We start from the raw sequence: 21,729 nt of genomic DNA on the forward strand, positions 1-21,729 counted from the left end.
CTCTCATAATGTCTCACAGACAGACCTCTCTCTCTCATAATGTCTCACAGACAGACTCTCTCTCTCTCTCATAATGTCTCACAGACAGACCTCTCTCTCTCTCATAATGTCTCACAGACAGACCTCTCTCTCTCTCTCTCATAATGTCTCACAGACAGATCTCTCTCTCTCTCTCTCTCATAATGTCTCACAGACAGATCTCTCTCTCTCTCTCTCATAATGTCTCACAGACAGACTCTCTCTCTCTCATATTGTCTCACAGACCTCTCTCTCTCTCTCTCTCTCTGTGTGTCTCACCTTGATGAACAGCTGCTGCTGCCTTCACTGCTCTTCAAAGGAACGATCAAGCATGGGCCGACAGAGAAAGGAGAAGAAGGGGGAGTGGAGTATGGCGCGGAGGGAGGGAGGGAGGGAGGGGAGAGGAGGTCTTATAAAGCATAGCCGGCCAGTAGGGCAGGGGGAGGCAAGGCAGTGGGGAGGACAGAGAGCAGAGCAGGGGGAGAGGGGGAGGCAAGGCAGTGGGGAGGACGGAGAGCAGAGCAGGGGGAGAGGGAGATGGGCGGAGGCGATCACACAGCACACCTGCACCCATTCCCTCTCTAATGTCCGACAGGGTCCAGAACCGGCATGATTTGTAGAGAGCCATCTGCTCTGGATCAAACACAGCGCTTCTTTATTTTCCTAAATCCTCTGGTCTTTGTAGCAGTAGAGTTGAAGAGGGATAGTTACTGACACCATAAATCATTATGTTTAAACGTTAATGTTGGTAGTCAGGCTAATAGATGAATCACTCACTATATCCAAAACCCCAAACTATACATTCAACCTTTCTATATGTTCATTTGTTAGATGGTCACACATCCTACTCCTTAAATTCATAGGAAAAAGGTGAATTGTCTTCGCATGTGTTAAACAACCAAGAACTCTTTCATAGGATTTCTAGAAAGCCAACAAGCGGTTTCACACGGCATGTTATTCTTCAATTGTAACTTCCTGTCTGTGTTACTTATCTAGATGATAGTGTGTTACTTATCTAGATGGTAGTGTGTTACTTATCTAGATGATAGTGTGTTTCTTAACTAGATGATAGTGTGTTACTTATCTAGATGGTAGTGTGTTACTTATCTAGATGATATTGTGTTACTTATCTAGATGATATTGTGTTACTTATCTAGATGATAGTGTGTTACTTATCTAGATGATAGTGTGTTACTTATCTAGATGATAGTGTGTTACTTATCTAGATGATAGTGTGTTACTTATCTAGATGATAGTGTGTTTCTTATCTAGATGATAGTGTGTTTCTTATCTAGATGATATTGTGTTACTTATCTAGATGATATTGTGTTACTTATCTAGATGATAGTGTGTTACTTATCTAGATGATATTGTGTTACTTATCTAGATGATATTGTGTTACTTATCTAGATGATATTGTGTTACTTATCTAGATGATATTGTGTTACTTATCTAGATGATATTGTGTTACTTATCTAGATGATAGTGTGTTACTTATCTAGATGATATTGTGTTACTTATCTAGATGATATTGTGTTACTTATCTAGATGGTAGTGTGTTACTTATCTAGATGATATTGTGTTACTTATCTAGATGATATTGTGTTACTTATCTAGATGGTAGTGTGTTACTTATCTAGATGATATTGTGTTACTTATCTAGATGATAGTGTGTTTCTTATCTAGATGATATTGTGTTACTTATCTAGATGATAGTGTGTTTCTTATCTAGATGATAGTGTGTTACTTATCTAGATGATAGTGTGTTACTTATCTAGATGAGTGTGTTACTTATCTAGATGATATTGTGTTACTTATCTAGATGATATTGTGTTACTTATCTAGATGATATTGTGTTACTTATCTAGATGATAGTGTGTTACTTATCTAGATGATAGTGTGTTACTTATCTAGATGATATTGTGTTACTTATCTAGATGGTAGTGTGTTACTTATCTAGATGATATTGTGTTACTTATCTAGATGATATTGTGTTACTTATCTAGATGATAGTGTGTTTCTTATCTAGATGATAGTGTGTTACTTATCTAGATGATAGTGTGTTACTTATCTAGATGATATTGTGTTACTTATCTAGATGGTAGTGTGTTACTTATCTAGATGATATTGTGTTATATTGTGTTTATCTAGATGATATTGTGTTATCTAGATGGTAGTGTGTTACTTATCTAGATGGTAGTGTGTTACTTATCTAGATGATATTGTGTTACTTATCTAGATGATATTGTTTTATCTAGATGATAGTGTGTTACTTATCTAGATATTGTGTTACTTATCTAGATGATATTGTGTTACTTATCTAGATGGTAGTGTGTTACTTATCTAGATGGTAGTGTGTTACTTATCTAGATGATATTGTGTTACTTATCTAGATGATATTGTGTTACTTATCTAGATGATATTGTGTTACTTATCTAGATGATATTGTGTTACTTATCTAGATGATAGTGTGTTTCTTATCTAGATGATAGTGTGTTACTTATCTAGATGATAGTGTGTTACTTATCTAGATGATATTGTGTTACTTATCTAGATGGTAGTGTGTTACTTATCTAGATGGTAGTGTGTTTCTTATCTAGATGGAGCCCAACTCTTCAGGGTATAGATTTGTGAGAATGTTAAGGCAGGGAGAGAAAAAAAGGAAAACCGCTCACTGAAAGGTCAGAACACTTTTTTGTTTGTTTGTCCTACAACATTTTTGAAGAAATGTCTAGGAAACGTGACTGTGCCTTTGTAGACAAAAAGACTCAGAGAAACAGGCGGTGTTTTATACAAGCTTTATTACAACTTGGTTAACAGCTGTACATGTCAGAGCGTAGGAAGCACATTTTATCAACAAGTTTCAAATGGACAGGTAACTATGACCACTAATGTCCTCCTCCACTGTTTGTTAGTCCCATACAGTGTGTACATATTATACAAGCAGCAATATAAAACTTGGCAAATGGAAAGGTTTTTTGCTACTTTATTTTTTAATGTAAAATAAGTCTTTCCTATGAATAAAAAATACAGCAACCATAAAACCTGGCGATTAAGTTCTGACTGAAAAGCCTCAGTTCTTTAAACTGTATTTTCTCCTAGAGGTTTTTTTAGCCTCTAGGAAAACCAGATTGAACGCTACGCTCACAATTGTTTGAAACATTCAGTCTGGTGTAACTATGCTAGAGGTTTATTGTCCTGTGTAGAACACTGGCCTGGTCCCAGATCACTTGTCAAGACAGCACACACTGATCTGGGACCAGGCCAGGAGACTAACCGATCTGGGACCAGGCCAGGAGACTAAGATCTGGGACCAGGCCAGAAGACTAACCAATCTGGGACCAGGCCAGGAGACTAACCAATCTGGGACCAGGCCAGGAGACTAACCGATCTGGGACCAGGCCAGGAGAAGATCTGGGACCAGGCCAGGAGACTAACCGATCTCTGGGACCGATCTGGGACCAGGCCAGGAGACTAACCGATCTGGGACCAGGCCAGGAGACTAACCATCTGGGACCAGGCCAGACTAACCGATCTGGGACCAGGCCAGGAGACCAACCGATCTGGGACCAGGCCAGGAGACTAACCGATCTGGGACCAGGCCAGGAGACTAACCGATCTGGGACCAGGCCAGGAGACTAACCGATCTGGGACCAGGCCAGGAGACTAACCGATTTGGGACCAGGCCAGGAGACTAACTGATCTGGGACCATGCCAGGAGACCAACCGATCTGGGACACAAGTAGTAACACGTTGCCCTACCAATCATATCACCACATGTCAGGAGACTAGTATTTAACACAAGTAGAGACACGTTGCCCTACCAATCATATCACCACATGTCAGGAGACTAGTATTTAACACAAGTAGTAACAGCCATACAAAGTTCATCAGTTACATAATAATATGGACACATCCTTTTATTATAAACTGAAAAAAACACAGTATCAGCAACAAGTCAATAAGTCTAGTCTTACTCACACCGGTTTGGTTTTTACACTCGAGGCGAAAGCACTTTCAACATGTTCATGATATAACATGATAGGAAAGATCCTCTTTGACTTCTACCCGTCTGTCCATTGGTTAGTGGTCCATTAGTGACGCAGCGGGTCTAGAGGCATCGCTACAGACCCGGGTTCGATCCCGGGCCCAGTGTCGTCCGGGCTAGGGGAAGGTTTGAACAGGGTAGGCCGTCATTGTAAATAAGAATTGTTCTTGCTTAGTTCAATAAAGGTTCAATAAAAAATGAAAACGTGTGTTTGTTCTCGTACTAAAATGAATGTTTTATACTGGACAGGTGGAGGTAGAACATCCCCATTTCAGTCCGTTTTCTAACGTTTGGTGCCTAATGAACATGACCCGGGACAGGGCAGTCTTACTACGTGGGCCATCTGCTAATGAACCACGACCCGGGACAGGGCAGTCTTACTACGTGGGCCATCTGCTAATGAACCACGACCCGGGACAGGGCAGTCTTACTGCGTGAGCCATCTGCTAATGAACCACGACCCGGGACAGGGCAGTCTTACTGCGTGAGCCATCTGCTAATGAACTACGACCCGGGACAGGGCAGTCTTACTGCGTGGGCCATCTGCTAATGAACCACGACCCGGGACAGGGCAGTCTTACTGCGTCGGCCATCTGCTAATGAACCACGACCCGGGACAGGGCAGTCTTACTGCGTCCGCCATCTGCTAATGAACCACGACCCGGGACAGGGCAGTCTTACTGCGTCGGCCATCTGCTAATGAACCACGACCCGGGACAGGGCAGTCTTACTGCGTCCGCCATCTGCTAATGAACCACGACCCGGGACAGGGCAGTCTTACTGCGTCCGCCATCTGCTAATGAACCACGACCCGGGACAGGGCAGTCTTACTGCGTCGGCCATCTTGCTGTATTTTTTCAAAAAGGCTCTGCCATGGCATCCTATCAACAAGCCTACTTGTTTTATAAAAAGGTTAGAGAAAGGTTTTACACATTTTATACAATGTAGGAAATGTATGAATCTAAGTCAATACTGCATATGTATGCATGAATCTAAGTCAATACTGCATATGTAAGGCGAATAAAAACAGGAATACATATCAAAGTCATAAAGGCTAGATAGAAGCATGTGATCTCTTCTACCAATTTAAAGAGAGAGAAACACATCGAGGTTATTATCAGTGAAATAAAGAAGCAGAGCACTCCTTACATAGAGAAGTCATCAGAACACTTAAACGGAAATACATGGAAACTGAACATCTAGACTGAGTGTAGAAAACATTAAGAACACCTGCTCTTTCCGTGACATAGAGCCCCCCAACTCAACTCTGGAACAGTTTGAATCCAGGTCTGATTTAGACATGGGACACCAGGGCCTGATTTAGACATGGGACACCAGGGTCTGGTTTAGACATGGGACACCAGGGCCTGATTTTGACATGGGACACCAGGGTCTGATTTAGACATGGGACACCAGGGTCTGATTTAGACATGGGACACCAGGGTCTGATTTAGACATGGGACACCAGGGCCTGATTTAGACATGGGACACCAGGGTCTGATTTTGACATGGGACACCAGGGCCTGATTTAGACATGGGACACCGGTGCCTGGTTTAGACATGGGACACCAGGGTCTGGTTTAGACATGGGACACCAGGGCCTGATTTAGACATGGGACACCGGGGCCTGGTTTAGACATGGGACACCGGGGCCTGATGGGACACCAGGGCCTTAGACATGGGACACCGGGGCCTGATTTAGACATGGGACACCGGGGTCTGATTTAGACATGGGACACCGGGGTCTGATTTAGACATGGGACACCAGGGTCTGATTTAGACATGGGACACCAGGGCCTGATTTTGACATGGGACACCAGGGCCTGATTTAGACATGGGACACCAGGGCCTGATTTAGACATGGGACACCGGGTAGATGAAGGGGAGGAGACAGGTTACAGAAGGATTTTTAAGCCTTGAGACAATTGAGACATGTATTGTGTATGTGTGCCATTCAGAGGGTGAAATGGACGAGACAAAATATTGAAGTTCCTTTGAACATTAGTAGGTGCCAGACGCACCGGTTTGAGTCGTGAACTTTAACCCTGCTGGGTTTTTCACTCTCAACAGTTTCCCGTGTGGATCAAGAATGGTTCACCACCCAAAAGACATCCAGCCAACTTGGAACAACAGTGGGAAGTATTGGAGTTAACATGGACCAGCATCCCTGTGGAACGGCTTCGACACCTTGTAGAGTCCAGAGTCTAATGTTTTGTACACTCAGTATATACACATTTGATTAGAGGATCATGTGAAATAAATGATGATATTGCTCTTTTCCTCTCAGACCCAGTGAAACACAAAGAGAGAGAAGTGGGTGGAACACCCAACAGATACACACCAGGTTTACAGTACAGTGTTGCTAGTCGCTTGATCATCGTCATTGTCAAAGTCTACAGAAAACCATCCGGTCACTAAGAATAACACTGTCTTCCATGTAGTCCTCGCTTTGCACCACACATTTAGAACAAGAGGTTTCTTTGACCTTGGACACAGCATGAAGAATCTTTCAAATGTTTTTGTTTTGTTTATCCCCAGCCCTAGCTCCAGCTCTCCCCGTTACCCCACCAGAGACGACTGTTGTTGTCTCAGAGTATGTCATGACGATAGAGGTTCGCAAGCAGATGCAGGTCTGTGAAGGAAGGAGGAGGAGGAGGGGGGCGGTAGGTTAGGGTGGCCTCTGAGAGGGCGGCGCCGTCTCGGTCTGTAGAGAGCCCTTACCCCCCCCAGTCCTGGGCATAATCTGGGCCCGCCCGCCCGGCCCGTCCTCCGTTAGAGTTGAGGGTTAGTGTTGAATTGATGAAGGGTTATTTTCAGCTCGACTCATTATTAAGCCATGGTCATGCACCCGCCCATCACCCCTGCCTGCGCTGGTCATGTAATGTCATCACTGTGGAGAGGAGGGAAAAGAGAAGAGGAGGGAGAGAGAGAAGGAGGGAGAGAGAGAGAGGAGGGAAAAGAGAGGAGTCGAGAGAGAGAGAGAGAGAGGAGGCGAGAGAGAGAGAGAGAGAGAGACAACAACAACCAGTAAGAGGTTTGGTTATAATGATACAGCAGATCATGATCAAAACGGTCTGATAGAGGGTGAATGAAGGAGGGGTTCAAAGCCATGAACAGTTCTCAACTACCACAGATCTTTCACCAGAATATAGACACATTTGATGTGCCACTAGAAACCACTAAACAGTCATGTTGCCGCCCTGTAGGTTTACATCTATCTAGTTCAGGGCTCTCCAACCCTGTTCCTGGAGAGATACCCTCCTGTAGGTTTACATCTATCTAGTCCAGGGCTCTCCAACCCTGTTCCTGCAGAGATACCATCCTGTAGGTTTACATCTATCTAGTCCAGGGCTCTCCAACCCTGTTCCTGGAGAGATACCCTCCTGTAGGTTTACATCTATCTAGACCATGGGCTCTCCAACCCTGTTCCTGGAGAGATAACCTCCTCTAGGTTTACATCTATCTAGAACAGGGCTCTCCAACCCTGTTCCTGGAGAGATACCATCCTGTAGGTTTACATCTATCTAGTCCAGGGCTCTCCAACCCTGTTCCTGGAGAGATACCCTCCTCTAGGTTTACATCTATCTAGTCCAGGGCTCTCCAACCCTGTTCCTGGAGAGATACCCTCCTCTAGGTTTACATCTATCTAGTCCAGGGCTCTCCAACCCTGTTCCTGGAGAGATACCATCCTCTAGGTTTACATCTATCTAGTCCAGGGCTCTCCAACCCTGTTCCTGGAGAGATAACCTCCTCTAGGTTTACATCTATCTAGAACAGGGCTCTCCAACCCTGTTCCTGGAGAGATACCATCCTGTAGGTTTACATCTATCTAGTCCAGGGCTCTCCAACCCTGTTCCTGGAGAGATACCATCCTGTAGGTTTACATCTATCTAGTCCAGGGCTCTCCAACCCTGTTCCTGGAGAGATACCATCCTGTAGGTTTACATCTATCTAGTCCAGGGCTCTCCAACCCTGTTCCTGGAGAGATAACCTCCTCTAGGTTTACATCTATCTAGAACAGGGCTCTCCAACCCTGTTCCTGGAGAGATACCATCCTGTAGGTTTACATCTATCTAGTCCAGGGCTCTCCAACCCTGTTCCTGGAGAGATACCATCCTGTAGGTTTACATCTATCTAGTCCAGGGCTCTCCAACCCTGTTCCTGGAGAGATACCATCCTGTAGGTTTACATCTATCTAGTCCAGGGTTCTCCAACCCTGTTCCTGGAAAGATACCCTCCTCTAGGTTTACATCTATCTAGTCCAGGGCTCTCCAACCCTGTTCCTGGAGAGATAACCTCCTCTAGGTTTACATCTATCTAGAACAGGGCTCTCCAACCCTGTTCCTGGAGAGATACCATCCTGTAGGTTTACATCTATCTAGTCCAGGGCTCTCCAACCCTGTTCCTGGAGAGATACCATCCTGTAGGTTTACATCTATCTAGTCCAGGGCTCTCCAACCCTGTTCCTGGAGAGATACCATCCTGTAGGTTTACATCTATCTAGTCCAGGGCTCTCCAACCCTGTTCCTGGAGAGATACCATCCTGTAGGTTTACATCTATCTAGTCCAGGGCTCTCCAACCCTGTTCCTGGAGAGATACCATCCTGTAGGTTTACATCTATCTAGAACAGGGCTCTCCAACCCTGTTCCTGGAGAGATACCCTCCTGTAGGTTTACATCTATCTAGTCCAGGGCTCTCCAACCCTGTTCCTGCAGAGATACCATCCTGTAGGTTTACATCTATCTAGACCATTGGCTCTCCAACCCTGTTCCTGGAGAGATACCATCCTGTAGGTTTACATCTATCTAGAACAGGGCTCTCCAACCCTGTTCCTGGAGAGATACCCTCCTGTAGGTTTACATCTATCTAGTCCAGGGCTCTCCAACCCTGTTCCTGGAGAGATACCAAAGTTTATAACCACCTCCCTGTGAAGTTTATAATCATCTTCCCTGTAAAGTTTATAAACCTCCTCCCTGTAAAGTTTATAATCGTCCTCCCTGTAAAGTTTATAACCCTCCTCCCTATATAGTTTATAATCCACCTCCCTGTAAAGTTTATAATCCACCTCACTGTAAAGTTTATAATCCACCTCACTGTAAAGTTTATAATCCACCTCCCTGTATAGTTTATAATCCACCTCCCTATATAGTTTATAATCCACCTCCCTGTATAGTTTATAATCCACCTCCCTGTAAAGTTTATAATCCACCTCCCTGTATAGTTTATAATCCACCTCCCTGTAAAGTTTATAATCCACCTCCCTGTATAGTTTATAATCCACCTCCCTGTATAGTTTATAATCCACCTCCCTGTATAGTTTATAATCCACCTCCCTGTATAGTTTATAATCCACCTCCCTGTAAAGTTTATAATCCACCTCCCTGTAAAGTTTATAATCCACCTCCCTGTAAAGTTTATAATCCACCTCCCTGTAAAGTTTATAATCCACCTCCCTGTAAAGTTTATAATCCACCTCACTGTAAAGTTTATAATCCACCTCACTGTATAGTTTATAATCCTCCTCCCTGTAAAGTTTATAAACCACCTCCCGGTAAAGTTTAGAATCGACCTCCCTGTAAAGTTTACAAACCTCCTCCCTGTAAAGTTTATAAACCACCTCCCGATAAAGTTTATAAACCACCTTCCTGTAAAGTTTATAAACCTCCTCCCTGTAAAGTTTACAAACCTCCTCCCTGTAAAGTTTATAAACTACCTCCCTGTAAAGTTTAGAAACCACCCACTGTAAAGTTTACAAACCTCCCCTGTAAAGTTTAGAAACCTCCTCACTGTAAAGCTTAGAAACCTCCTCACTGTAAAGTTTAGAAACCTCCTCGCTGTAAAGTTTAGAAACCTCCTCCCGGTAAAGTTTAGAAACCACCTCCCGGTAAAGTTTAGAAACCACCTCCCGGTAAAGTTTAGAAACCTCCTCCCGGTAAAGTTTTTAAACCACCTCCCGGTAAAGTTTAGAAACCACCTCCCGGTAAAGTTTAGAAACCACCTCCCGGTAAAGTTTAGAAACCACCTCCCGGTAAAGTTTAGAAACCACCTCCCGGTAAAGTTTAGAAACCACCTCCCGGTAAAGTTTAGAAACCACCTCCCGGTAAAGTTTAGAAACCTCCTCCCGGTAAAGTTTTTAAATCTCCTCCCTGTAAAGTGTATAATATACCTCCTTGTGTGGCAGCAGTGGTTATTTTACATTTGTATTGCAGACCACTTCAAATGGATTTTTGCTATACATACAACATCATAGCCACTGTTGACTAGGTCCAGTGCATAGATAGTGGTTATGGACTGTTAGCATGCAGACAGGTTCATATGGGACAGTTACAGCTGTGCATCCTGTTAGTTACTCGTGTGGATCTAGAGGACAAAAAGAGGACAGTTTGGTATTTCCTCATGCAACACAGGATAATAGGGAGAGACACTCACTCGTTCACAATAATCAATCAATAAACTATTGATTCATAAATAATCGATAATGACTACTGGTTGATTTGGGAACAGGAGTATAGTGGGGAAGAGGTTTCCCTTCATTTCAGGAGAAACACTTGATCAATATGAATCTTTGTTCTGTTCTGTAAATGCAGTATGTGTATAATTCCTACTTTACTGCTAGGTCCCAGTTTAGTGGAGGCCAACTACAGACTGCACCTAAAACAAAGACTGCCTAAAACAGACTGCACCTAAAACAAAGACTGTCTAAAACAGACTGCACCTAAAACAAAGACTGTCTAAAACAGACTGCACCTAAAACAAAGACTGTCTAAAACAGACTGCACCTAAAACAAAGACTGTCTAAAACAGACTGCACCTAAAACAAAGACTGCCTAAGAGACTGAACACACTTAACACATACTATGTACTGTACTGGGTTTAAAGATATCAACTGGTCACTAGCCCTATACATAGTGGATATACCCTCTCCAAAACTAAAGCGCATTCAAGCAATAGATATGAAAATATTCTCTGTTTTTCTTTTCATAAGGGTTCAAATAGAACAACAACAACATTGCATCTCTTGTGTTACATAGAAACAACAAGTTATTAGATAGGACGATTCCAAACAGAAGAAGATGAACAGGTAACATCGTTTTACAGAAATGTGCATAATAATTATTGATAATAAATCCAGGTAACCAGATTTAAAAGGGAGACTGAAGGACTGTGGAGGAGGACAGAGAACAAAGGAGCATCAGAGGATTTATCCTGAACCGGTCCAGTGAACACGGGATGACTTAGCTCAGCCGACACCCATACAACTGGACTGTGTGTCCTAATGGACACCTGCAGGGGTCGGGGGGAAAAAAAGGTTCAGGTAGGGGTCGGGGTGCCATGTCTACCTGGCCGTGGTGGTACCTGGCCTGGAAGGGTCGGAGGTCAAAGGTCGGGATGAAGAGTCACGGCACCCTGTCTACCTGGCGGTGGCGGACTGGGGTCCCGGGTATCCGGGGTAGGAGCGGCGTGTGCTGGTAGCCTGTCTCTGGCGGGCCAGGAAGGACTGTCCGGAACCCGTACTGGCCAGACGGTCCTCTGCTGCCTTCTTCTGGAGAGCCATGCCCTGAGGGGAGGGGAGGGGGGGGGCAGACATGGTGAATTCATTAAGACACATATTCATTAAAGATGTTGGTTAAATCCCCTGTGTCTGCTATGTGAGTTTTCTTCAAATTTTTGACTCAAAACACTGAAGCAAGCAACACTATACTTTGCTTTTTATATACATGGAGTTTTCATTTCGGGAGGCAGGTATCCTAGTGGTTAGAGTGTAGAGGCGACAGGTATCCTAGTGGTTAGAGTGTAGAGGAGGCAGGTAGCCTAGTGGTTAGAGGGGGAGGCAGGTATCCTAGTGGTTAGAGTGTAGAGGAGGCAGGTAGCCTAGTGGTTAGAGGGGGAGGCAGGTATCCTAGTGGTTAGAGTGTAGAGGCGACAGGTATCCTAGTGGTTAGAGTGTAGAGGCGACAGGTATCCTAGTGGTTAGAGTGTAGAGGCGACAGGTATCCTAGTGGATAGAGTGTAGAGGCAACAGGTATCCTAGTGGATAGAGTGTAGAGGCGACAGGTATCCTAGTGGTTAGAGGGGGGAGGCGACAGGTATCCTAGTGGTTAGAGGGGGGAGGCAGGTATCCTAGTGGTTAGAGGGGGGAGGCAGGTGTCCTAGTGGTTAGAGCGTTGGGCCAGTAACCGAAAGGTTGCTGGATCGAATCCTGAGCTGACAAGGTAGAAATCTGTCGTTCTGCCACTGAACAGGCAGTTAACCCACTGTTCCTAGGCCGTCATTGAAAATAAGTATTTGTTCTTAACTGACTTGCCTGTTAAAAATAATAATGAAAGTGGCAGAGGAAATCCTACAGCGCCCTCTAGTGTTTGACAGGAGTAACAACATATTCTAATTTATTTGTATTTTTTATAACTAACCCAAGACAGACCACAGCCTGTCGTTTCTAATGGGAGCAAAGTAATCATAGTGGGCAGAACAAGCAAGGAGGAGGGCAGAGCCAAGCACGAACTAGGGAGATCCTATTGGCGCATTCTAGCATATATTTGCATATTTCTCTTATGGAACGCCTACTCTGTGAAGTGAAGTGCACGTGTGCAATAACTCAATTTGCCATTGAACACCTTGTAAACAATTCAATTTATTGAAACTTTGGCAAAGGGCAAAGTCCACAAAACTTAGTCCATTCTGTTCATAACAGATTGAAGTTTTGGGAACAGAAAACTGTATTGAGATTAAATGTTACATGAGAAAATTTGCCGAATGTCAGTGAAAATCCATCTAAATCAATCTTCTCCCATTGCCGGCCAATGGGCTTCCTCTCATCACCATATTTGGTAGTGAGTGGAAATGTCAAACGGATGCTTCACATAATTTATACATCTGGTGAAACATCTGGCTCTTTGTTCCATCTGTGGTAATACAGTCTGGGATAAATATGTACCATGTTGTAGCAGGCAGACACGATGGGTGTTTCTTAATATACTACCGTGCTCCGAGCACGGGATGGTAGGCTTCATGAGTACAAATCTTAGTATGCAAAACGGATCACGGATGGCACTTCTCGGATGGGTACTCCGCTTGTACACATTTTGAAGCATGCAACGATGCAAGCTTCAGCGAAATGTATGGACAGAAATATATGAGGCAACCACGTAAGAAATCAAATGTAAAATGTCTTGAAATCAACGGCGGCCATTATTTGAGCTGAAGCGAGAGAAAATACACTTTGACTTCAGAATTAAATGTTGCCTATTTTCATCTCCATAGTAAGTCAATAGGGCTAGCTGCTACTGCTACTACTGTTAGCTAGTTAGCTACCTACCTACTGTCGTGTGTGTAGAGTGCAAGCTCATAGTAAGTCAATAGGGCTAGCTGCTACTGCTACTACTGTTAGCTAGCTAGCTACCTACCTACTGTCGTGTGTGTAGAGAGCAAGCTCATAGTAAGTCAATAGGGCTAACTGGCTAGCTGCTACTACTGTTAGCTAGCTAGCTACCTACCTACTGTAGTGTGTGTAGAGTGCAAGCTTATAGTAAGTCAATAGGGCTAACTGGCTAGCTGCTACTGTTAGCAAGCCAGATAACCACAAAGAATTGGAAGCTAGCTATCCACGAAGAATTGACATCTACCTTGCATACCATTGGTTTTAGGTCCTTTTTGGCTGTGTAACTAGCTGGTTAGCTAGATTATTACAATTCACATGTAGCTATAACTATGAAGGAGAACGTTTGATGTGTGAACATCTTGTTTGGTTTCTATTGTTATTGTCCTGGCTGGAAGAAGGTTCAGTGAATGGAGAGGTGCAGCGTGAGGTAATATAGTAGGGGGAGGGGCAGCGTGAGGTAATACAGTAGGGGGAGATGCAGCATGAGGTAATACAGTAGGGGGAGTGCTGCTCAGCGTGAGGTAATACAGTAGGGGAGTGCTGCTCAGCGTGAGGTAATACAGTAGGGGAGTGCTGCTCAGCGTGAGGTAATACAGTAGGGGGAGTGCTGCTCAGTGTGAGGTAATACAGTAGGGGAGTGCTGCTCAGTGTGAGGTAATACAGTAGGGGAGTGCTGCTCAGTGTGAGGTAATACAGTAGGGGAGTGCTGCTCAGTGTGAGGTAATACAGTAGGGGAGTGCTGCTCAGTGTGAGGTAATACAGTAGGGGAGTGCTGCTCAGCGTGAGGTAATACAGTAGGGGAGTGCTGCTCAGTGTGAGGTAATACAGTAGGGGAGTGCTGCTCAGTGTGAGGTAATACAGTAGGGGAGTGCTGCTCAGTGTGAGGTAATACAGTAGGGGAGTGCTGCTCAGTGTGAGGTAATACAGTAGGGGAGTGCTGCTCAGCGTGAGGTAATACAGTAGGGGAGTGCTGCTCAGCGTGAGGTAATACAGTAGGGGGAGTGCTGCTCAGCGTGAGGTAATACAGTAGGGGAGTGCTGCTCAGCGTGAGGTAATACAGTAGGGGAGTGCTGCTCAGTGTGAGGTAATACAGTAGGGGAAGTGCTGAGGTAATACAGTAGGGGAGTGCTGCTCAGCGTGAGGTAATACAGTAGGGGAGGAGCAGCATGAGGTAATACAGTAGGGGAGGTGCTGTGTGAGGTAATACAGTAGGGGAGGAGCAGCATGAGGTAATACAGTAGGGGAGTGCTGCTCAGTGTGAGGTAATACAGTAGGGGAGTGCTGCTCAGCGTGAGGTAATACAGTAGGGGAGTGTGAGGTAATACAGTAGGGGGAGTGCTGAGGTACTACAGTAGGGGAGTGTGAGGTAATACAGTAGGGGAGTGTGAGGTAATACAGTAGGGTGAGTGCTGAGGTAATACAGTAGGGGAGTGCTGAGGTAATACAGTAGGGGGAGTGCTGAGGTAATACAGTAGGGGAGTGCTGCTCAGCGTGAGGTAATACAGTAGGGGAGTGCTGAGGTAAATCGGTAGGTGGAGTGCTGCTCAGTGTGAGGTAATACAGTAGGGGAGTGCTGAGGTAATACAGTAGGGGACTGCTGCTCAGCGAGGTAATACAGTAGGGGAGTGCTGCTCAGTGTGAGGTAATACAGTAGGGGAGTGCTGCTCAGCGTGAGGTAATACAGTAGGGGAGTGCTAAGGTAATACAGTAGGGGAGTGCTGAGGTAAATCAGTAGGTGGAGTGCTGCTCAGTGTGAGGTAATACAGTAGGGGAGTGCTGAGGTAATACAGTAGGGGAGTGCTGCTCAGTGTGAGGTAATACAGTAGGGGAGTGCTGAGGTAATACAGTAGGGGAGTGCTGCTCAGTGTGAGGTAATACAGTAGGGGAGTGCTGCTCAGTGTGAGGTAATACAGTAGGGGAAGTGCTGAGGTAATACAGTAGGGGAGTGCTGCTCAGCGTGAGGTAATACAGTAGGGGAGTGCTGAGGTAAATCAGTAGGTGGAGTGCTGCTCAGTGTGAGGTAATACAGTAGGGGAGTGCTGCTCAGCGTGAGGTAATACAGTAGGGGAGTGCTGCTCAGTGTGAGGTAATACAGTAGGGGAGTGCTGCTCAGTGTGAGGTAATACAGTAGGGGAGTGCTGCTCAGCGTGAGGTAATACAGTAGGGGAGTGCTGCTCAGCGTGAGGTAATACAGTAGGGGAGTGCTGCTCAGTGTGAGGTAATACAGTAGGGGAGTGCTGCTCAGCGTGAGGTAATACAGTAGGGGCTCAGCAGTGTGAGGTAATACAGTAGGGGAGTGCTGCTCAGTGTGAGGTAATACAGTAGGGGAGTGCTGCTCAGTGTGAGGTAATACAGTAGGGGAGTGCTGCTCAGTGTGAGGTAATACAGTAGGGGAGTGCTGAGGTAAATCAGTAGGTGGAGTGCTGCTCAGTGTGAGGTAATACAGTAGGGGAGTGCTGCTCAGCATGAGGTAATACAGTAGGGGAGTGCTGCTCAGCGTGAGGTAATACAGTAGGGGAGTGCTGCTCAGCGTGAGGTAATACAGTAGGGGAGTGCTGCTCAGCGTGAGGTAATACAGTAGGGGAGTGCTGCTCAGTGTGAGGTAATACAGTAGGGGAGTGCTGCTCAGTGTGAGGTAATACAGTAGGGGAGTGCTGCTCAGTGTGAGGTAATACAGTAGGGGAGTGCTGCTCAGTGTGAGGTAATACAGTAGGGGAGGAGCAGTGTGAGGTAATACAGTAGGGGAGGAGCAGCAGTGTGAGGTAATACAGTAGGGGAGTGCTGCTCAGTGTGAGGTAATACAGTAGGGGAGTGCTGCTCAGCGTGAGGTAATACAGTAGGGGGAGTGCTGCTCAGCGTGAGGTAATATAGTAGGAGGAGTGCTGAGGTAATACAGTAGGGGAGTGCTGAGGTACTACAGTAGGGGAGTGCTTCTCAGTGTGAGGTAATACAGTAGGGGAGGCTGCAGTGTGAGGTAATACAGTAGGGGAGGAGCAGTGTGAGGTAATACAGTAGGGGAGGTGCAGTGTGAGGTAATACAGTAGGGGAGTGCTGCTCAGCGTGAGGTAATACAGTAGGGGAGCTGCTCAGCGTGAGGTAATACAGTAGGGGAGGCTGCTCAGTGTGAGGTAATACAGTAGGGGAGTGCTGCTCAGCGTGAGGTAATACAGTAGGGGAGGTGCTGTGTGAGGTAATACAGTAGGGGAGTGCTGCTCAGTGTGAGGTAATACAGTAGGGGAGTGCTGCTCAGTGTGAGGTAATACAGTAGGGGAGTGCTGCTCAGTGTGAGGTAATACAGTAGGGGAGGAGCAGTGTGAGGTAATACAGTAGGGGAGTGCTGCTCAGTGTGAGGTAATACAGTAGGGGAGTGCTGCTCAGTGTGAGGTAATACAGTAGGGGAGTGCTGCTCAGCGTGAGGTAATACAGTAGGGGAGTGCTGCTCAGTGTGAGGTAATACAGTAGGGGAGGAGCAGTGTGAGGTAATACAGTAGGGGAGTGCTGAGGTAATACAGTAGGGGAGTGCTGAGGTAATACAGTAGGGGAGGTGCAGTGTGAGGTAATACAGTAGGGGGAGGAGCAGTGTGAGGACCTGGTGTAGGGGGAGGTGCAGTGTGAGGTAATACAGTAGGAGGAGGGCTTCTCTAATGTAATGTTTAATGCGTTCTCCACACTCTCGGACTCAAGAGAACGTCCTGGGAGAATGCACTCGTAGCACGAGAGTGTGGAGAATGGTAGTATGTATATTGAGGAAACAGCAACCCGATGAGTTAAGAGTACGATGACTAACATGTAATACAATGCTGGTACAATATAACAAAACACACCATATTGTACCAGGCAGACACTATGAGTTTCTCCTCCTGGTCTCTCTGAGCCTTGGTCTTGTCGTAGTCTTTCTGTAGCGGGAGATCAACAGAGGAACAGTAGGTTAGTAAACCACTCCCCAACCCCTCCTCCATCCTAACCCTTAACCCTCCTCCATCCTAACCCCTCCCCCATCTTAACCCCTCCTCCATCCTAACCCCTCCTCCATCCACTCCCCAACCCTAAACCCTCCTCCATCCTAACCCTAAACCCTCCTCCATCCTAACCCTAACCCCTCCTTCATCCTAACCCTAACCCCTCCTTCATCCTAACCCCTCCTCCATCCACTCCCCAACCCTAACCCCTCCCCCATTTAACCCCTCCCCCCATTTAACCCCTCCTCCATCCTAACCCTAACCTCTCCTCCATCCTAACCCCTCCTCCATCCACTCCCCAACCCTAACCCCTCCTCCATCCTAACCCTTAACCCTCCCCCATCTTAACCCCTCCTCCATCCTAACCCTTAACCCTCCCCCATCTTAACCCCTCCTCCATCCTAACCCCTCCTCCATCCCCTCCCCAACCCTAACCCCTCCTCCATCCCCTCCCCAACCCTAACCCCTCCTCCATCTCCCCCCCTAACCCCTCCTCCATCCCCTCCCCAACCCTAACCCCTCCTCCATCTACTCCCCATCCACTCCCCAACACATCCCCTCCCCCACCCTAACCCCTCCTCCATCCCCTCCCCAACCCCTACTCCACCCTAACCCCTCCTCCTCCATCCCCAACCCCTCCTCCCTCCCCAACCCTAACCCCTCCTCCATCCCATCCCCTCCCCAACCCCCTCCTCCATCCCATCCCCTCCCCAACCCCCTCCTCCATCCCCAAACCTAACCCTTCCTCCTACATCCTAACCCTTAAACCATAACCCAGCCCCTGGTACCTCCAGAGAGTGCAGCATCCTTTCCCTCTCCTGCAGCTGGTTCTTCAGGGTCTGGACCTCTGGTGCCGAGCCCTGGTTCTGCTTAGGGTCCAGGGTCCGGATAACACTCTTCGCCTTCTCCAGGTACTTCTTATATCTGTCCTCCATCTGCTTCATGTCTTCATCCTTCTTCTTTAACGCCTCTTCCAGTTCCTCTACTTTCTGGGCTGGAAAGAGAGGGAAGACAAAACCCCAAAGAGTTACACACACAGTTCATAGAAATGAAAGGAAAGGAAAAGGGTTGAGAACGTACAGCTAAGTAAACTTGGGATAAAAGCATCTGCAAAATCCACATTTATATATATTTGTTCTCACCCACAATCATACATTAGACCTTGTCATCACAGGCGAGCTTGTCCTCTCTGACCTCACTGAAACCTGATGTTACACCAGGTCCACCTGCTACTGAAACCTGATGTTACACCAGGTCCACCTGCTACTGAAACCTGATGTTACACCAGGTCCACCTGCTACTGAAACCTGATGTTACACCAGGTCCACCTGCTACTGAAACCTGATGTTACACCAGGTCCACCTGCTACTGAAACCTGATGTTACACCAGGTCCACCTGCTACTGAAACCTGATGTTACACCAGGTCCACCTGCTACTGAAACCTGATGTTACACCAGGTCCACCTGCTACTGAAACCCGATGTTACACCAGGTCCACCTGCTACTGAAACCCGATGTTACACCAGGTCCACCTGCTACTGAAACCCGATGTTACACCAGGTCCACCTGCTACTGAAACCCGATGTTACACCAGGTCCACCTGCTACTGAAACCTGATGTTACACCAGGTCCACCTGCAACTGAAACCTGATGTTACACCAGGTCCACCTGCTACTGAAACCTGATGTTACACCAGGTCCACCTGCTACTGAAACCTGATGTTACACCAGGTCCACCTGCTGCTGAAACCTGATGTTACACCAGGTCCACCTGCTACTGAAACCTGATGTTACACCAGGTCCACCTGCTACTGAAACCTGATGTTACACCAGGTCCACCTGCTACTGAAACCTAACAATCCACAGGGTCCCCCTGCTACTGAAACCTGATGATCCACCAGGTCCACCTACTACTGAAACCTTATGTTACCCCACGTCCACCTGCTACTGAAACCTAATCATCCACAAGGTCCACCTGCTACTGAAACCTGATGTTACACCAGGTCCACCTGCTACTGAAACCTACTCAAACCGGCTGAGTCACCCATCAATGCTGCTACGACAGAGGACTGTGGAAGATTCTCCACATACTTCTTTGAAAAGATTAAGACCATAAGAAGTGGAATCGTCACCATATTCAGAATCAACTTCCTGTTAGTCTTCAAAACACTCAATGCCTCTGGTCCCCAATACCTCAGTGAACTCCTCAGCCCGAAACAGTCTTCACTGTCACTCTGGTCAAATGATCAAAGGCTCTTTGGGACTCTAAAGACATGCTTAAAAACAATGGGTGACCGAGCATTCTGCTGTCTCGGCCCCTTGCCCTGGAATGAACTCAATGCCTTTAAGTCAGAGCTCAAGAATCACTTCTTAAAACTGTCTTTCACTTAATGTGATCTATGATGTGGTGTATGTTGGTATATGTTGCTACAGTTTAGAGTTCTATTGGCCTTCTACTATAGTTTAGAGTTCTATTGGTCTTCTACTGGAGTTTAGAGTTCTATTGGTCTTCTACTGGAGTTCTATTGGTCTTCTACTAGAGTTTAGAGTTCTATTGGTCTTCTACTACAGAGTTCTATTGGTCTTCTACTACAGAGTTCTATTGGTCTTCTACTACAGAGTTCTATTGGTCTTCTACTGGAGTTCTATTGGTCTTCTACTAGAGTTTAGAGTTCTATTGGTCTTCTACTACAGAGTTCTATTGGTCTTCTACTACAGAGTTCTATTGGTCTTCTACTAGAGTTCTATTGGTCTTCTACTACAGAGTTCTATTGGTCTTCTACTACAGAGTTCTATTGGTCTTCTACTACAGAGTTCTATTGGTCTTCTACTACAGAGTTCTATTGGTCTTCTACTACAGAGTTCTATTGGTCTTCTACTACAGAGTTCTATTGGTCTTCTACTACAGAGTTCTATTGGTCTTCTACTACAGAGTTCTATTGGTCTTCTACTACAGAGTTCTATTGGTCTTCTACTGGAGTTCTATTGGTCTTCTACTAGAGTTTAGAGTTCTATTGGTCTTCTACTAGAGTTTAGAGTTCTATTGGTCTTCTACTGGAGTTCTATTGGTCTTCTACTAGAGTTTAGAGTTCTATTGGTCTTCTACTGGAGTTTAGAGTTCTATTGGTCTTCTACTGGAGTTCTATTGGTCTTCTACTAGAGTTTAGAGTTCTATTGGTCTTCTACTACAGAGTTCTATTGGTCTTCTACTACAGAGTTCTATTGGTCTTCTACTACAGAGTTCTATTGGTCTTCTACTACAGAGTTCTATTGGTCTTCTACTACAGAGTTCTATTGGTCTTCTACTACAGAGTTCTATTGGTCTTCTACTACAGAGTTCTATTGGTCTTCTACTACAGAGTTCTATTGGTCTTCTACTAGAGTTCTATTGGTCTTCTACTACAGAGTTCTATTGGTCTTCTACTGGAGTTCTATTGGTCTTCTACTACAGAGTTCTATTGGTCTTCTACTACAGAGTTCTATTGGTCTTCTACTACAGAGTTCTATTGGTCTTCTACTACAGAGTTCTATTGGTCTTCTACTAGAGTTCTATTGGTCTTCTACTAGAGTTCTATTGGTCTTCTACTACAGAGTTCTATTGGTCTTCTACTACAGAGTTCTATTGGCCTTCTACTACAGAGTTCTATTGGTCTTCTACTACAGAGTTCTATTGGTCTTCTACTACAGAGTTCTATTGGCCTTCTACTATGGTTTATTATTATTATATATTTGAAATGAACCAGTTCAATGAGAAGTAATAAATGAATAACTTACAACTAGAGGTGTACTTGGGCTCCAAGTCATCGATGTGCGCACACTTCTTCTGCAGTTCACTGTTCACTTCCCTTAACTTCTCCCTTTTAGAGACCACAACATCAGCAACAGACAGTCAGGAAACGCCGCAATCGGTCAGGGCGTCACAAACAAACATTATCTGCAATCGATCTGACCAAACTTTCAAACGTCCAATCTTAATTTAACAAAAAAATAATAATAATAATAACATTTCACAATAGATAAAAACGTTACTTACATGTGAGCATCATTTTTCTTCTTCAGAATGATTGACTTTAAAATAAAACAAAAAAAAACAATGTTGGTTGTAGTAATTTCATCAGAGGGCGTTGTAAAGCAGTAATGATATCATGTAGGCCTATGGGTTGGTGAATGTTGGTTGTAGTAAAGCAGTAATGATATCATGTAGGCCTATGGGTTGGTGAATGTTGGTTGTAGTCATGTTCCAGGGGGCGTTGTAAAGCAGTAATGATATCATGTAGGCCTATGGGTTGGTGAATGTTGGTTGTAGTAAAGCAGTAATGATATCA

The 21,729-nt window shown here is 45.4% G+C and overlaps 1 protein-coding gene and 1 long non-coding RNA gene across 2 annotated transcripts in view; one reads left to right on the top strand and one right to left on the bottom strand.

Annotated features, from left to right (window-relative positions):
• Positions 1-381: 381 nt before the first annotated feature.
• On the top strand, positions 382-3,074 carry LOC121840220. Its single transcript, XR_006079487.1, has 2 exons — positions 382-2,119; positions 2,300-3,074. It is a non-coding gene; the product is annotated as an uncharacterized LOC121840220 (long non-coding RNA).
• Positions 3,075-5,759: 2,685 nt separating this feature from the next.
• Positions 5,760-21,729, bottom strand: part of LOC121840169 (protein Hook homolog 3-like) — an 82,472-nt gene continuing 66,502 nt past the window's right edge. Inside the window, exons 15-20 of the mRNA XM_042302045.1 lie at positions 21,438-21,472; positions 21,179-21,261; positions 18,194-18,399; positions 17,271-17,342; positions 11,408-11,625; positions 5,760-6,956 (exon numbers count right to left, since the gene is read on the bottom strand). Of these exons, the coding sequence (XP_042157979.1) occupies positions 11,479-11,625; positions 17,271-17,342; positions 18,194-18,399; positions 21,179-21,261; positions 21,438-21,472 (543 nt within the window). The 3' untranslated portion in view covers positions 5,760-6,956; positions 11,408-11,478. The remainder of the gene's footprint in view (positions 6,957-11,407; positions 11,626-17,270; positions 17,343-18,193; positions 18,400-21,178; positions 21,262-21,437; positions 21,473-21,729) is intronic.

This window comes from Oncorhynchus tshawytscha, linkage group LG20 (genome assembly GCF_018296145.1).
Source record: "Oncorhynchus tshawytscha isolate Ot180627B linkage group LG20, Otsh_v2.0, whole genome shotgun sequence".
NCBI lineage: Eukaryota > Metazoa > Chordata > Actinopteri > Salmoniformes > Salmonidae > Oncorhynchus > Oncorhynchus tshawytscha.